At 45.4% G+C, this 15123-nt stretch overlaps 1 protein-coding gene across 8 annotated transcripts in view; it reads right to left on the bottom strand.

Moving 5' to 3' along the window:
- fne (ELAV like RNA binding protein found in neurons) overlaps nt 1–15123 on the bottom strand; it is a 211218-nt gene that overhangs the window by 53485 nt on the left and 142610 nt on the right. For 5 of the 8 annotated variants that reach the window (XM_080265554.1, XM_080265538.1, XM_080265520.1 and 2 more), the window contains exon 3: nt 11101–11136. The exons of the other annotated variants lie outside the window; for them this stretch is intronic. In XM_080265554.1, the coding sequence (XP_080121680.1) occupies nt 11101–11136 (36 nt within the window). The remainder of the gene's footprint in view (nt 1–11100; nt 11137–15123) is intronic. 8 annotated transcript variants of the gene reach the window in all.

A 15123-nucleotide genomic window follows, 5' to 3' on the forward strand; every position in this document is an offset into this window, starting at 1 on the left:
CTTCCTCCCCCCTCCCTCCCCCTGCATTTCCAACTCATTTCTATCCCTGTCTAGCTCATTTCTAAACCGACGCTCTTTCTCCCTCTCCCCCTCTCCCCTCCCCAATCTTATGACATTTGCCACCACAACTACCACATTCCTACCACTTCTACCACAGCTGTCACCCTCCGTCACTTACCTACCACACTTGTCACACTTCATACTACCTATCACATTACTTGTCACCACTACCATTTCCTTGCATACCAAACCGGACTACACAAAGATACCACATTAGTTGGTACCACACACACACACACACACACACACACACACACACACACACACACACACACACACACACACACACCCTCATCCACATACCATTCTCCCTAAAACACACACACACTCACTTCCTCATCCATCTGCCATTCTCCCTGACACACACACACACACACACACATACACACACACACACACACACACAAAACGAACCACACGAAAATTCATTTTCAACACTAGCATCTCCCTCTCTCTCTCTCTCTCACACACACACACACACACACACACACACACACACACACACACACACACACACACACACACACACACACACAACCATTCCAACCCCATCTTTAACATACCAACCTGTCACCCCAAACACACCATGAAACTACCATACACAACCATTACGTGCTCAGAGATTCATTTTCACACCATTACCACATCCATCACTCCCTACCACACACCCCGAACCATTCCACACATGCCAATCTAAACACCCGTCAACCTGTCACTTATACCACATAGATCTTACTAGCAACCAAGGAGACTCTTATAAACTCCCCCCCCCCTCTTCCCTACCACCTCAACTTCCCCATATCATATTCTAAATCACACGCCTATTCCCCCCCTCCCCCTCCCTCCCTATGTTCCAACCTCACTTATCTAGTTCCTACCACATTCCACAAAACCGTGTCCCTACCAGCTTTCCTATCACACCTACCACTTTGCTACCACATCATACCAACATTCACTAACCACTCATTTACCCTGTCCTTTGTCGCATCCCCACACCTCTCTCTCTTCTCCACCAATCTTCCACTTCCCCTTCCTCCTACCACACCTTTCCTACCAACGTTGATACCACACCTTCCTTGTTCCTAGCACACCACACCACAATCCATCACCCTTCCCACTGTCGCATCCCCACACAACACCTCTCCCCTCCAGCCACCTCCCTCTTCCCTACCACACTCCCATCGTTCCTACCACACCATACCAATATCTATCACACACGCATTCACCCCTACCCCTTACCACACACTCATGCACCTCTCTTTTCCTACCAAAGCTCCCCTTATTCTATCTTTCCTACCACACACTCCTTGTTCCTACCACACCCTACCAACATTCATCACAAAGTCATTCACACTTCCCACTGTCGTTTCGTCCCCACGCTACACACTCTTCCACACCTCTCTCCTCCCTACCAACAACTCTCTCTTTCCTATTTCCTACCACACCTTCCTTGTTCCTACCGCACCTACCAACATCCGGAACTCATTCACCCTTCCTACTGTCGCTTCGTCCTTTACGCCACACTCTTCCACTCTCTCTCCCCTACCAACCTCTCTCTCTCTCCTATTTCCTACCACACCCTCCTTGTTCCTACCACACCTACCAACATCCATCACAAACTCATTCACCCTTCCTACTGACGCATCATCCTTTACGCCACTCTTCCATATCTCTCTCTCTTCCCTACCAACCTCTCTCTCTATTTCCTACCACACCCTCCTTGTTCCTACCACACCTACCAACATCCATCACAAACTCATTCACCCTTCCTACTGACGCATCATCCTTTACGCCACTCTTCCATATCTCTCTCTCTCTCCTACCACACCCTCCTTGTTCCTACCACACCCTACAAACATCCAACACAAACTCATTCACCCTTCCTACTGACGCATCATCCTTTACGCCACTCTTCCATATCTTTCTCTCTACCCTACCAACATCTCTCTCTCTCTCTCCTACCACACCCTCCTTGTTCCTACCACACCCTACCAACATCCATCTGAGACTCATTCACCCTTCCCACTGTCGCATCCTCCCCACGCCACACGACAAACAACATTAGTTCACACAACTGTCACCAGAAGGGGGAAGGGAGGGAGACCTGACACATCTCTATCTCTACCAATTTTACTCTCTCTCTCTCTCACTCTCTTCTGTCTATTTTCTATCTGCTTAACATCTTCACTTATACTAATCTCTCTTTTCTTTTCTTACTCCCTTCTTTATTTACCTCCCTCTCCCAATTTAACTTCATTTCTCTGTTCTACATTCTTTCCCTTTTCTTCTTAGTTGCCAAATCTCTCTCTCTCTCTCTACCTTCTTTTCTCATTCACATCCTTTTACACTAACATAATAATTTTCCTCGTTAAAATTCCTTCCCTACCTTTCCTTCATTTCCTACCATTTTCTCGCGTTTATGAAGGATGCACACTCATTCTGCCACTCAACTTTCCTTTCCTTACTCATGATACACATTTTCACTCTTTTCACTTCTCCTCGCTTACTTTTCCCCTCCCCCCTCAGTTTTCGTTCATTCATCTCTCTCTCTCTCTCTCTCTCTCTCTCTCCACCCTCTAATTCTCTCTCTTTCCTCTCTATATTCACTAGCTCCTCTCTACTCCTACTCATTCCTCTCTCTCTCTCTCTCCCTCACTCTGATTCTTTCACTCTCTCCTCTCCACTTCCATTCTCTCTCTCTCTCTCTCTTTTATTCTCACTCTCCCTCCGCTTCCATTCTCTCCCGCTCTCTAATTCTCCCACTCTCTCCTCTCTACTTCCACTTCCTCTCTCTCAAACCATTTCTCACTCCCAACACGCCCCATTTCCCAAACAATTAACATACAGCCTTTCACCATTTACAAGTCCATCTCTCACTCTCATTTCTCACTCACTCACTCTCTCTCTCTCTCCCACAATCTCTCCATCATTATTCATTCTCTTAACTTTCACTTTGTCTCTCTTACTCTCTCTCTCGGTCGGACTATCTGATGTGAAGAGTAAGGCAGGCTGTGTGTGTGTGTGTGTGTGTGTGTGTGTGTGTGTGTGTGTGTGTGTGTGTGTGTGTGTGTGTGTGTGTGTGTGTGTGTGTGAGAGAGAGAGACACACACACATACACACACAAGACGCTGAGAAAGAAAGGCATGATGAGGTAGAGTAAAGAAAAAAAAATAATATGAGGAGAGGCATAACAAGATGAAAGGTTAGGCAGGAAAGGACTGTAAGGTGAGGAAGGGTGAGGCAGAGAGGGATAGGCAGAGTGACAGATGGTAGGGGGGAAAGAACTGTATGGTGAGGGAGAGAGAGAGAGAGAGAGAGAGAGAGAGAGAGAGAGAATAACTAGACACGTAGCAGCACAGGTCCAAAAATGCTGTGCTTTATTAAATGTGGAGAAAGACGCCAAGGTTACTCTCTCTCGCTATTTTATTGTCTCTCTCTCTCTCTCTAATACACAAGATCTTAAAATGTCTGAATTTGTGTGTGTGTGTGTGTGTGTGTGTGTGTGTGTGTGTGTGTGTGTGTGTGTGTGTGTGTGTGTGTGTGTGTGTGTGTGTGTGTGTGTGTGTGTGTGTGTGTGCGTGCGCGTGCGTGTGTGTGTGTCCTTCCTCCTCTATTTCACACACACACACACACACACACGGCTACTTCTATTTCCGCTCTGCTCTCTCCTTATCCTTCCACTCTCTCTCTCTCTCTCTCTCTCTCTCTCTCTCCTTTGTCTCTCTCCCCTCTCCGTTTATCCATTATTGTTATTTTTTTTGTTTGTTTTTTATCTGGGCACTTTGTTCACTAGGGTAATATTTCTAATGCTTATTACCTTATTAACGCATTTTTGTGTGTACCTTATTGCACGTGGTAATTGATAGTGGGGTCTCTCTCTCTCTCTCTCTCTCTCTCTCTCTCACACACAGCATCTATATATCTATCAGACTTTTCCTTCACCTCACGTGTGGTTATCTCTGCCACTTCCTTCTCTCTCTCCATCTATCAAAGTTTTTCACCTCAATTGCAGTTACTTCTGTTTCTTCATTTATTCTCTCTCTCTCTCTCTCTCTCTCGACTACTAAACGTATACCTAATTTTAAACCTGTCTTTCATCTCTCACTCCTCCTCCCTCTCTCTAGTTCTTTCTTTCTAAATATGACTGTCTAATTCTGTCTTGCCTTTCATCTCTCTCTCTCTCTCTCTCTCTCTCTCTCTCTCACACACACACACACACACACACACACACACACACATACACACTGATGAAATATGTAACGTCACACGAACACGAGAGAGAGAGAGAGAATTAAAGGGAGACTGCTGGAAAGGCGAGTATAATACAAAGAATGTACCGCAAAGGAAATAATGATCCGAGAGAGAGAGAGAGAGAGAGAGAGAGAATGTAGAGTTGGCAATATGATGAACGGACAATGGATAAAACCACAAACGAGTAACTCTGAAGGAATGGACGAGGAGAAGGTGAAGGAAATACTGTAAAGAAAAATGGAGAGAAACAGATGGAAGAAGGGAATGAATGAAATGAATGGAGGAAGGAGGGAGTGAAGGAAGGAAAGGTGGGAGGGAGGGAAGGAAGGAAAAGAGGGAGGGTGGAAGGATGGAATAAAGGGAAGGAAGGAAAAGAGGGAGGGGGAGAGCAAGGAAAAGAGAGAGAGGGGAAGGAAGGAAAAGTGAGAGGGGGAAAGGAAGGAAAAGAGGGAGGGAGGAGGAAGGAAAAGAGGGAGGGGGAAGGGAAGGAAAAGAGGGAGGAGGGAAGGAAGGAAAAGAGGGAGGAGGGAAAGAAGGAAAAGAGGGAGGAGGGAAGGAAAGAAAAGAGGGAGGAGGGAAGGAAGGAAAAGAGGGAGGAGGGAAGGAAGGAAAAGAGGGAGGGGGAAGGAAGGAAAAGAGGGAGGGGGAAGGAAGGAAAAGAGGGAGGGGGAAGGAAGGAAAAGAGGGAGGGGGGAAGGAAGGAAAAGAGGGAGGGGGGAAGGAAGGAAAAGAGGGAGGGGGGAAGGAAGGAAAAGAGGGAGGGGGGAAGGAAGGAAAAGAGGGAGGGGGGAAGGAAGGAAAAGAAGGAGGAGGGAAGGAAGGAAAAGAGGGAGGAGGGAAGGAAGGAAAAGAGGGAAGGGGGAAGGAAAATGAAAGGGAAACTAGTGGAAAAAATAAGGAGGGAAAACAGGAAGGAAGGAAGGAAGAGGTGGGAATAAAGGAAAAGAGGAGGAAGGGAAGGAAGGAAAAGTGGAAGGAGGAATGGAGGAGAGAAGAGACGAAGGGAAAAGAGAAAGGAGGGAAGGAAGGAAAAGGAAGGATGGAAAGGAGAAAAGGAAAAGGGAGGGAATGAAGGACAGAAAAGGAGAGTATAAGGGAGGGAAGGAAGGAAAAAATGGGGGCAGGGAAGAAAAGAGGGAAGGAAAGGAGGAAAGGAAGAAAGACGGGAAGGAAAAGAGGAAGGAGGAAGGAAGGAGGGAAGGAAGAAAGGATGGAAGGAAAAGAGGAAGAAAGGATGGAAGGAAAAGAGGAAGGAAGGTAGGAAGAGAGGAGGGAAAGAAAGAAAAGAGGAAGGAGGGATGGAAGAAAAGGGTGAGGGGAAAAGAAAACTATACGGGTTTGAGAAAAAACATATTAATCTTGGAAGACGAAAGTACACGAGAATAACAGAAGAAATGCAAGAAGAAAAATGAAGAGAAAACACGGAGAGGAAACATGGAGAGAAAAAAAGTAGGTGAGAGAATGGCATGGAGGAGGAATGCAAGGAGGAAGAAAGGGAAGAAAATGGAGGAATGGAGAGAAACTGAGAAAGGAAGGACGGACGGAAGGAAGGAAGGAAGGGGGAGAGAAGGAAATAAGGAGGGAGGAATATGAGAGAGAAACTGCAAGATAGGAAGAGAGGAATAGAGAAGGAAGGAAAATGGGGAAAAGGTGAGAATTCGAGGTAGTAAGGAAGGAAGGAAGGGAGAGAAAAGGAAATAAGGAGGGAAGAGTAAGAGAGAGGAGGGAATTTGCCAGATAGGAGAGGAATAAAGGAGGAAGGAAAGTGGAAGAAGGAGAGCTAGAGGAAGGTAACAAAGTACAGCAGAAAGAATAAAGCAAAGGAAGGGAAACAAGGAAAATGGTTGTAATAAGAAAGATGAAAGGAAAGACAGAAGGGAGGAGGAGGAAGATAGGCAGAAGGACAAAGGCGAAAGAGAGGAGGAAAAAGACGATGGGGAAAAGTAGGAAAAAAAGGAAGGAAACATTGAAAGAGACGAAAATAAAGGCGGAGAGAGAGAGAGAGAGAGAGAGAGAGAGAGAGAAATAGGAGTGGATCAGAGGGAGGAAAAAGGTAAAGCCGTGAAAGAAGGCACAGGAAATTGGATGGAAGGGGAGAGAGAGAGAGAGAGAGAGAGAGAGAGAGAGAGAGAGAGAGAGAAATAGGAGTGGATCAGAGGGAGGAAAAAGGTAAAGCCGTGAAAGAAGGCACAGGAAATTGGATGGAAGGGGAGAGAGAGAGAGAGAGAGAGAGAGAGAGAGAGAGAGAGAGAGACGTAATTGCCTAAAGTGAGACTGAGAGAGTGAAAGAGAAGTGAGGGAGTGGGCAACAGAATGAGAGAGAGAGGAGGCATGTGAATTAGAAATGAGTACAGGCCACGCAGTGAGAGAGAGAGAGAGAGAGAGAGAGAGAGAGAGAGAGAGAGAGAGAGAGAGAGTGTGTGTGTGTGTGTGTGTGTGTGTGTGTGTGTGTGTGTGTGTGTGTGTGTGTGTGTGTGTGTGTGTGTGTGTGTGTGTGTTGAATATTACTAACCGAGTGAGCGGTAAGAGTGAGTGGGCCAGAGTGAGCGAGTGAGTGAGTGAGAGGCAGCTAAATTGAGCGAGTGAGGTAGTGAATTATTACGTGCAAGGTGGCCCTGTCTGGCTAATGCAGGAGGCGTACATTACTCAAGCCTCGAATATTCCTCACCTTGTATTCCTCATCCTCTTCTCACCTCCCTCCTAATATTGCTTAATCTTTATCCTAATATTTCTCACTATTCCTCAACGTCCTCTCATCCCTCCTAATACTATCTTTATCCTAATATTTCTCACTGTTCCTCATCCTCCTCTCATCCTTCCTAATACTATCTTTATCCTAATATTTCTCACTATTCCTCATCCTCCTTGCATCCCTCCTAATACTATCTTTATCCTAATATTTCTCACTATTCCTCATCCTCCTATCATCCTTCCTGATACTATCTTTATCCCAATATTTCTCACTATTCCTCATCTTCCTCTCATCCCTCCTGATACTACCTTTATCCCGATATTTCTCACTGTTCCTCATCCTCCCCAATACTATCTTTATCCTGATATTTTTCACTGTTCCTCATCCTCCCCTCATCCTTGCTAATACTATCTTTATCCTAATATTTCTCACTATTACTCATCCTCCTTTCACCTCACTCCTAATACTGCTTCTCTTTATCCATCCTAATATTACTCACTATCCCTCATCCTCCTCTCATCCCTCCTGATACTGCTCCTATATATCCTATCACACTCTTAAGCATCCTCCTGATACTGCTCACTGATAACCATCCTAATATTCCTCACTTTATTCCCTACGTTCTCTCTACACTTCTCTCCCTCCATCTTCCCCTCTCCTATCTCTCAGTCTCTCTCTCCAAATACTTCTCCTATCTCTCACCCATATTCCTCTTCCAGCCCCTCATTCTCTTAACATCTTCCTCTACCCCAATGCCCCTACCTCTCCCCCTCCCCATCGATACCACCACCTCATCTACCTAATCTACTTACTGTATTTACCTTCACTATCTACCTCTCGCTCACCCATCTGTCCATACACCCCTGTTTATATCCCTCTATCTTCTCTGTCTGTCTACCTCTCTCTCTCCCTCTCTCTCTATATATATACCTCTGTTTCTCCTTTCAACACTCCCTATATTTCATTCCATTTCTTTCTTCTGTATCCCGTACCTCTCAAATATCCCTCTTCTTCCAACTCTCTATTTCTATGATATTCCTCTTCTTTCTCTTTCTCTGATATCCCTCTTCTTTCTCTTTCTCTGATATCCCTCTTCTTTCTCTTTCTTTCTCTAATATTCCTCTTCTTTTTCTATTTCTCTGATATCCCTCTCCTTTCTCTGTTTTTCTCTTTATCCACAAATACTGTACACACACGAATATAACACATCCTACATTAACATACTTAACAGCCATCAACATACATACATCCACGAATACGCACACTGCACACACACACATATTTAACAAATACATACAAATACTTCACACATCCATATACATACATACACGAATACATAACACATACATACACACACATACATAGCACAACTATCAACATACATACACATACTTTCATCTCTCAACATACGAATACATTTATATACATACAAAACACATCTACCAACATACACATACACACATCCACAAACATTCACACATCAATATACATACACACACGAATACATAGCACGCCCATTTACATACATACATATACACACATCGATAAACATTCACACATCAATATACATACACACACGAATACATAACACACGCCCATTTACATACATATATTAGTAACGGGATAGAGAGGGACGCCTTCACGTGATGGCACTGATATAGCTGGGCGGTGGAGTTGCCCGGTTATACACACTGCCCTTACCTTTCTCCCTATCCCCGTAAGAAGGCTCGGAACACGTAAGAATTTGCTAAGAAAGAGTCAAGAAGATCAATAAGACGATGAAGAGAGAACCGTATATTATTGTTTGTAAAAAATTAAACTGCGAAGAAAAGTTGAGAGAGAGAGAGAGGGGAATGGGTGTGGTCACTATTCTTACTGATAAATCCTTCCTCATCCCTACCATCTTTCCCCCTCCCCTTTCTCTCCCCCCTTCCTTTCCTATTTCATGTATTTACACCTCCTATCCTCTTATTCTCTCTCTCTCTCTCTCTCTCATTCAGTCTCGCTCCTTTTCTCTCTTCCTCCTCGCCCTCACCGCTCCCTTCCTTCACACCTCCCTCCTTCCCACTCTCCCTTTCGTCCTCCTTTCCTCCTCCTCCTCTCCCTTCTTTCCTCGTCCTCCAATTCCCCTGTCCCTCCCTTCTCTCCCTTCTTTCCTCCTCCTCCAATTCCCCTGTCCCTCCCTTCCTCCTCTTCTCCCTCCCTCCTGCAATTTCCCTACCTCTCCCTTCCTTCCTGCTCCTCTCCCTTCTTTCCTCCCTCCCATTACGATTAAGCATTTTACTGCCTCTAGATTAACCCGTAATAGACTATGTGTTTGAGGCCTCGTGTTTCGGGCGATGGTGGTAGTTGTGGTAGTGATGGTGGTAGCTGTGATTGTGATGGTGGTAGCTGTGGATGAGGGATGGTGGTTGTGATAGTAATGGTGACAGTGGTTGAGATAGTTGTTATGGTGGTAGTGATTGATAGTTGTTGTGGTAGTAAGTGGTAGGTGTGGTTGAGGAATAGCAGTTGTGATAGTAATGGTGGTAGTGACTGACAGCTGTTGTGGTAGTGATGGTGGTAATTTTGGCTGAGGAATGGCGGTTGTGGTAAGATGGTGGTAGTGGCTGAGATAGTTGTTGTGGTAGTAATTGTGGTAGCTGTGGATGAGGGATGGCGGTTGTGGTAAGATGGTGGTAGTGGCTAAGATAGTTGTTGTGGTAGTGCGGTAACTGTGGTAGCTGTGGATGAGGGATGGCGGTTGTGGTAAGATGGTGGTAGCGGCTGAGATAGTTGTTGTGGTAGTAATTGTGGTAGCTGTGGTTGTGGGGATGGTTATGGTGGTAATTGTGGTAGTAAAGGTTACAGATTTGACCTTTCCTTCCTCCTCCTCTTCCTCTCCTTTCCTCTTTCTCCCTTATTCCCTCCTCTTCCTCCCCTTTCCTCCCTTCTCCCTTACTCTCTCCTCTCCCTCTCCTCTTCATATTCCTTCCTTCCCTCTCTCCTTTCCTACTCCCTCCTTCCATCCTCCTCTCTCTCTTTTTTCCTCCTCTCTCCCTTTCCCTTACTCCCTCCTTCCCACTCACACCCTTCTCTCCTCTCCCTTTCCCCCTTCCTACTCACACTCTTCTCTCCTCTCCCTTTCCCCCTTCCTACTCACACTCTTCTCTACTTCCTTCTCTCTCTCTCTTTCCTCCTTTCTGCTCACACTCTTCTCTCCTTCTCTCTCTTTCCTCCTTTCTACTCACACTCATCTCTCCTTCCTTCCTTCTCTCCCTTTCCTCTTTCTACTCACACTCTTCTCTCCTTCCTTCCTTCTCTCCCTTTCCTCCTTCCTACTCACACTCTTCTCTCCTTCTCCTCCCCCTTCCTTCCTTCTCTCCCTTTCCTCCCTCCAGGGCTTCCTTCACTAACTACATCCATTCTATTCTCCTCTGACTATTTATAATCTCTCTCTCGTTAATTCCTAACGGGGAGGGAGGGGAAATGAAAGATGATGAGAGAGGGGGAGGGAAAATGAAAGGGAGGGAAGGGAAATGAGGCATGAGAGAGAGAGAGAGAGAGAGAGAGAGAGAGAGAGAGAGAGAGAGAGAGAGAGAGAGAGAGAGAGGACGCAGGAAGAAAAGGAAAGGAAGAGACAAGGAAAAGAGATACAAAGGATTGGAAAGAAATTACGGAAGAGGTAAGGAAAGGATAGCAATGAGAGAGAGAGAGAGAGAGAGAGAACAGATGCAAAGGACTGGAAGGAAAGTACGGAAGTGGTATGTAAAAAAAGGTGGATAGCAAAACGGATAAACAAGAAAAAATAAAATCAGAAAGAGGAGGCGAAGGTGTAGAGTAATTAACAGGTAAACAAGAGGTAAACAGAAGCAAAAAAAGGGGACAGGTGCTGTAAATAAGAAAAAAACAAAGTGACAATTAAAAAAATAAGCAAGATAAACAAATAAAAACTCACCCACAAGAGGTAAACAAGAAGTGGGACAGGTGTAAGGTAAATAATAATAAACAAGGTGACACGTAGAAATAAGCAAGATGAAGATAAAAAAAAAAAAAAACTCACTAAAAACAAAATGACACGTAAAAAAATAAGCAAGATAAACAAATAAACAACTCACCCACTGATCTCGGGGCACCTGGAGTGGTCGGCTCACCTGTAATTAGAATAGGTGGTTAATTGAGCACCTGTAGGGATTGTTACTTCTCCTACCTGTGGCTGTAAATTTATATACCGTACCTTACTGAACACACTCTCTCTCTTATTTCTCTCTCTCTCTCTCTCTCTCTCTCTCTCTCTCTCTCTCTCACACACACACACACACTCTCTCTCTCTCTCTCGCACACACACACACGCACCTGTAGTTACCGTCACCTGCCCTAGTTGTGGCCGTACGTATCTCTAAGTTATTGAACATCTGCTTTGGCAAGACGGTGCTCTCTCTCTCTCCCTCTCTCTCTGCCTGTCCTTGCTCTGGTTCTACGCCACCCTATCATACTGCACAACTATTCTCTCTCTCTCTCTCTCTCTCTCTCTCTCTCTCTCTCTCCCTCCCTCCCTCTCTCTCTCTCCCCTACACATCTTTTTAGACAAACATTCGCAAGATGGACCTATTTCCCATCTACACACACACACACACACACCTCACACATTCCCTAAAGACCAAAACAATTTCCTCTCTCTCTCTCTCTCTCTCTCTCTCACACACACACACACACACACACACGCCCTGCCCATCACCCAACACGGCCACAATGCTCGTCACATTAAATATTCGCCCGGAAAAAAGAATCAGAAAAAATTGGAGACGAAAATAGTAAAAAAAAGAAAAAAAAAGAAAGAAAGAAAGAAAGAAAAAGATAAATGGAAGACAGATGGCGTGGGTAGGGACGGGAAAAATGGAAGGGAGGAGGAGGAGGGAAGAAGGTGAGATAATGGAGGGAAAGATGTGGACAGGAGGAGAAAATTGAGAGAGAGAGAGAGAGAGAGAGAGAGAGAGAGAGAGAGAGAGAGAGAGAGAGAGAGAGAGAGGGGGAAGGCGTGTTGACATAACAAGTCTACGGGGCGGACACACCACACTTGACAACCATAAACAAATTACTCCCACTCCGCATACCAAGTGGCTGTCTCCCCTCCACACCCACCTACACCCACTTTACACCCATCTACACCAGACCGCCCACCTACCACACCTTCTCTCACCTTCACACCCAATCTACACTTCACTCCACCCACCTACAACATATTCTATACTTCCTCTAACCTCCTCACCCACTTGCACCCAATTTTCCCCACCTACCGCACTCCCACCTACAACAGTGCCTACCTACACCTACCTATAAGTATGCTACACCTTTTCTCTCTCTCACACCCAACTACTTCTACACTTACACCAATATAAATACAATTAACACCTACTCTCACTAATTTGCTCACCCTCTACGCTCCCCCCCCCTTCTCTCTCTCTCCAACTTTCCTCCACTCCCTTATCTCTCCTCTCCCCCCCACCCCTATCTGGACTCCAAAACAGTTAAAGGCAAGCTACCTCTCTCTCTCTCTCTCTCTCTCTCTCTCTCTCTCTCTCTCTCTCTCTCAACATTTTCAGTTATTCCTTATAGTCTGTTTGTCCGTCTCTCTCTCTCTCTCTCTCTCTCTCTCTCTCTCTCTCTCTCTCTCTCTCTCTCTCTCTCTCTCTCTCTCCCTTAAACCCGTGGGAAAGGGAGTAAGGAAGGAAACAGGAGAGAGGGAGGGAAGAGTAGAGGGAGGAAGAGAGGGAAGGAGTGAGTGAGAAAAAGGGATGAGACGGGATTAGGGTACGAATCTCGCCAAGGAAGGAAGGAAAGATGGAAGGACTGAAGGAAGGAAGGAGAGGAGGGAGGAACGGTAGAAGGAAGATTGGAGGAAAAGACGGAACGAAGAATGGAATGAATGACTGAAAGAAGGATGCATGGATGGAGGGAGCGCAAGAGAGAGTGAGGAAGGAAGGAAGGGTGGGAAAGAAGGATGGGAGGGAAGGAAAGAAGGAAGGAAGAAGGGAGGAAAAAAACTGTTCAAGTCAGGGTGCACGTGGAAGAAAAATATACGAAGGATGAACACACACACACACACACACACACACACACACACACACACACACACACACACACACACACACGTCCTGATGTGTCTAAAATACGCATAAGACATACACACGTCTGTTCTCACCACCCTTCCCCCCACCATCACCAAAACAGCCACACTCTCCCTCCCCCCCTTCTCTCTCTCTCTCTCATATGAGGCGAATGTGGTGAAATAGGAATGTGAACATGGGCTCTCTGTCTACCACAATCTACTATGCATTTCTTTCCCCATCACAACCGCACTTACAACCCCCTTCTCTCTCTGTATGGGTCGTAACACCCTTTGAGGCACTAACTGTCCTTGCAACTCTCTCTCTCTCCACCACAATCCACCAAGCGCCTCTTTCCCCATCACAAAAGTAAACACAACCCCTCCTTTCTCCCTCTGTGAGTCGTAACACCCTTTGAAGCACACTCTCTCTCTCTCTCTCTCTCCCCACCACAATCCACCTCTCTCTCCCAGTAAACATAACCCCTCCTTTCTCCCTCTATCTGTATGAGTCGTAACACCCTTTGAAGCACTCTCTCTCCCTCTCTCTCTCTCTCTCTCTCACTGCGACAACCACTACTACCACTATCACCACAACTACAAGCTGTGTGCGCGTGTGTGGCTGCTTGACACGAACAAATAATTCAAGTGACAGGAGAGGGAGCCGAGAGACTGTGTGGGGGGAGCCGTGTGTGTGTGTGTGTGTGTGTGTGTGTGTGTGTGTGTGTGTGTGTGTGTGTGTGTGTGTGTGTGTGTGTGTGTGTGTGAGAGAGAGAGAGAGAGAGAGAGAGAGAGAGAGAGAGGTGCATGGACAATTACTGCCTCAAAGGGTGTTACGACCAAGAGAAAGAGAGAGAGAGAGAGAGAGAGAGAGAGAGAGGGAGGGAAGGAGAAAGTAAAAGGACAATTACTGCCTCAAAGGGTGTTACGAGAGAGAGAGAGAGAGAGAGAGAGAGAGAGAGAGAGAGAGAGAGAGAGAGAGAGAATAGCGAAGATAGGTAGATAGGCATGGTTGAAGATAGATAATATGGTAGGCAGAGTAGACAGCATGATAGATGAATGAGTGGAATGTTAAGCAGGGAAGAGAGTATGATAGATATAATAGTAGACAGAATGGTAGTCAAAGAGATGGTAGATGGGGAAATAGAAGTATAGTAATCGTAGGAGGGTAGGGGAAAAAAACAGAATGGTATATGAGATGGTAGGATGGTAGGGAAAGAAAATGGAATGGTAGGTGAGAAGATGAGAGGGTAGGATGGTAGGGAAAGAAAATGGAATGGCAGGTGAGAAGATGAGAGAGTCAGGATGGTAGGGAAAGTAGAATGGTAAATGGATAGTGATAGGATGGCAGGGAAAGAAAATGGAATGGTAGGTAAGTAATGAGAGAGTAGGATGGTAGGGAACGTAAAATGGTAAATGGATAGTGGTAGGATGGTAGGGAAAGAAAATGGAATGGTAGGTGAGTAGAAGAAAGGGTAGGATGGTAGGGAAAGCAGAATGGTAGATGGATAGTTGAGATGGTAGGAAGACGGGTATAATGGTAGGGAGTAAGGTAGTATGAAATTGGGTAGGGTGATAGATAGAAGACAGATAGATAAAAAAGGTTAGAGGTAGAAATGACTGTCAGATTAGTAAATATATATATATTTTAATACATAGGCAAAAGAATTGATGTACAAGTGATAAATATTGAAAAGAAAGTCAACTAGTGGTAGAGAGATAGATAGGTAATAGATATAGATAGATAGATAGATATAGATCGACATACAGATAGATACAGAGATAGACGTGCACAGAGGTTGGTTTACAAGTGATACCTCTCTTTTTCTGCACCCTTTTACCTTACCCTCCACCCTAAATGACAGGTGACACAAGGTGGGTAGACAGGTGTGTTCTCTCTCTGTCTCTCTCTCTCTAAGCCACCCCGAATCAACCTTAAGCCTGAAGTTACCCATCCCTCCTACCCATTCTCTCTCTCTCTCTCCCTCTCTCTCTCTAATGTAGATCACTATGTATAAGTATTATGTGTGTACAA

This window comes from Coenobita brevimanus, chromosome 2, assembly GCF_032717465.1.
Source record: "Coenobita brevimanus isolate Jiangsu-jjx chromosome 2, ASM3271746v2, whole genome shotgun sequence".
NCBI lineage: Eukaryota > Metazoa > Arthropoda > Malacostraca > Decapoda > Coenobitidae > Coenobita > Coenobita brevimanus.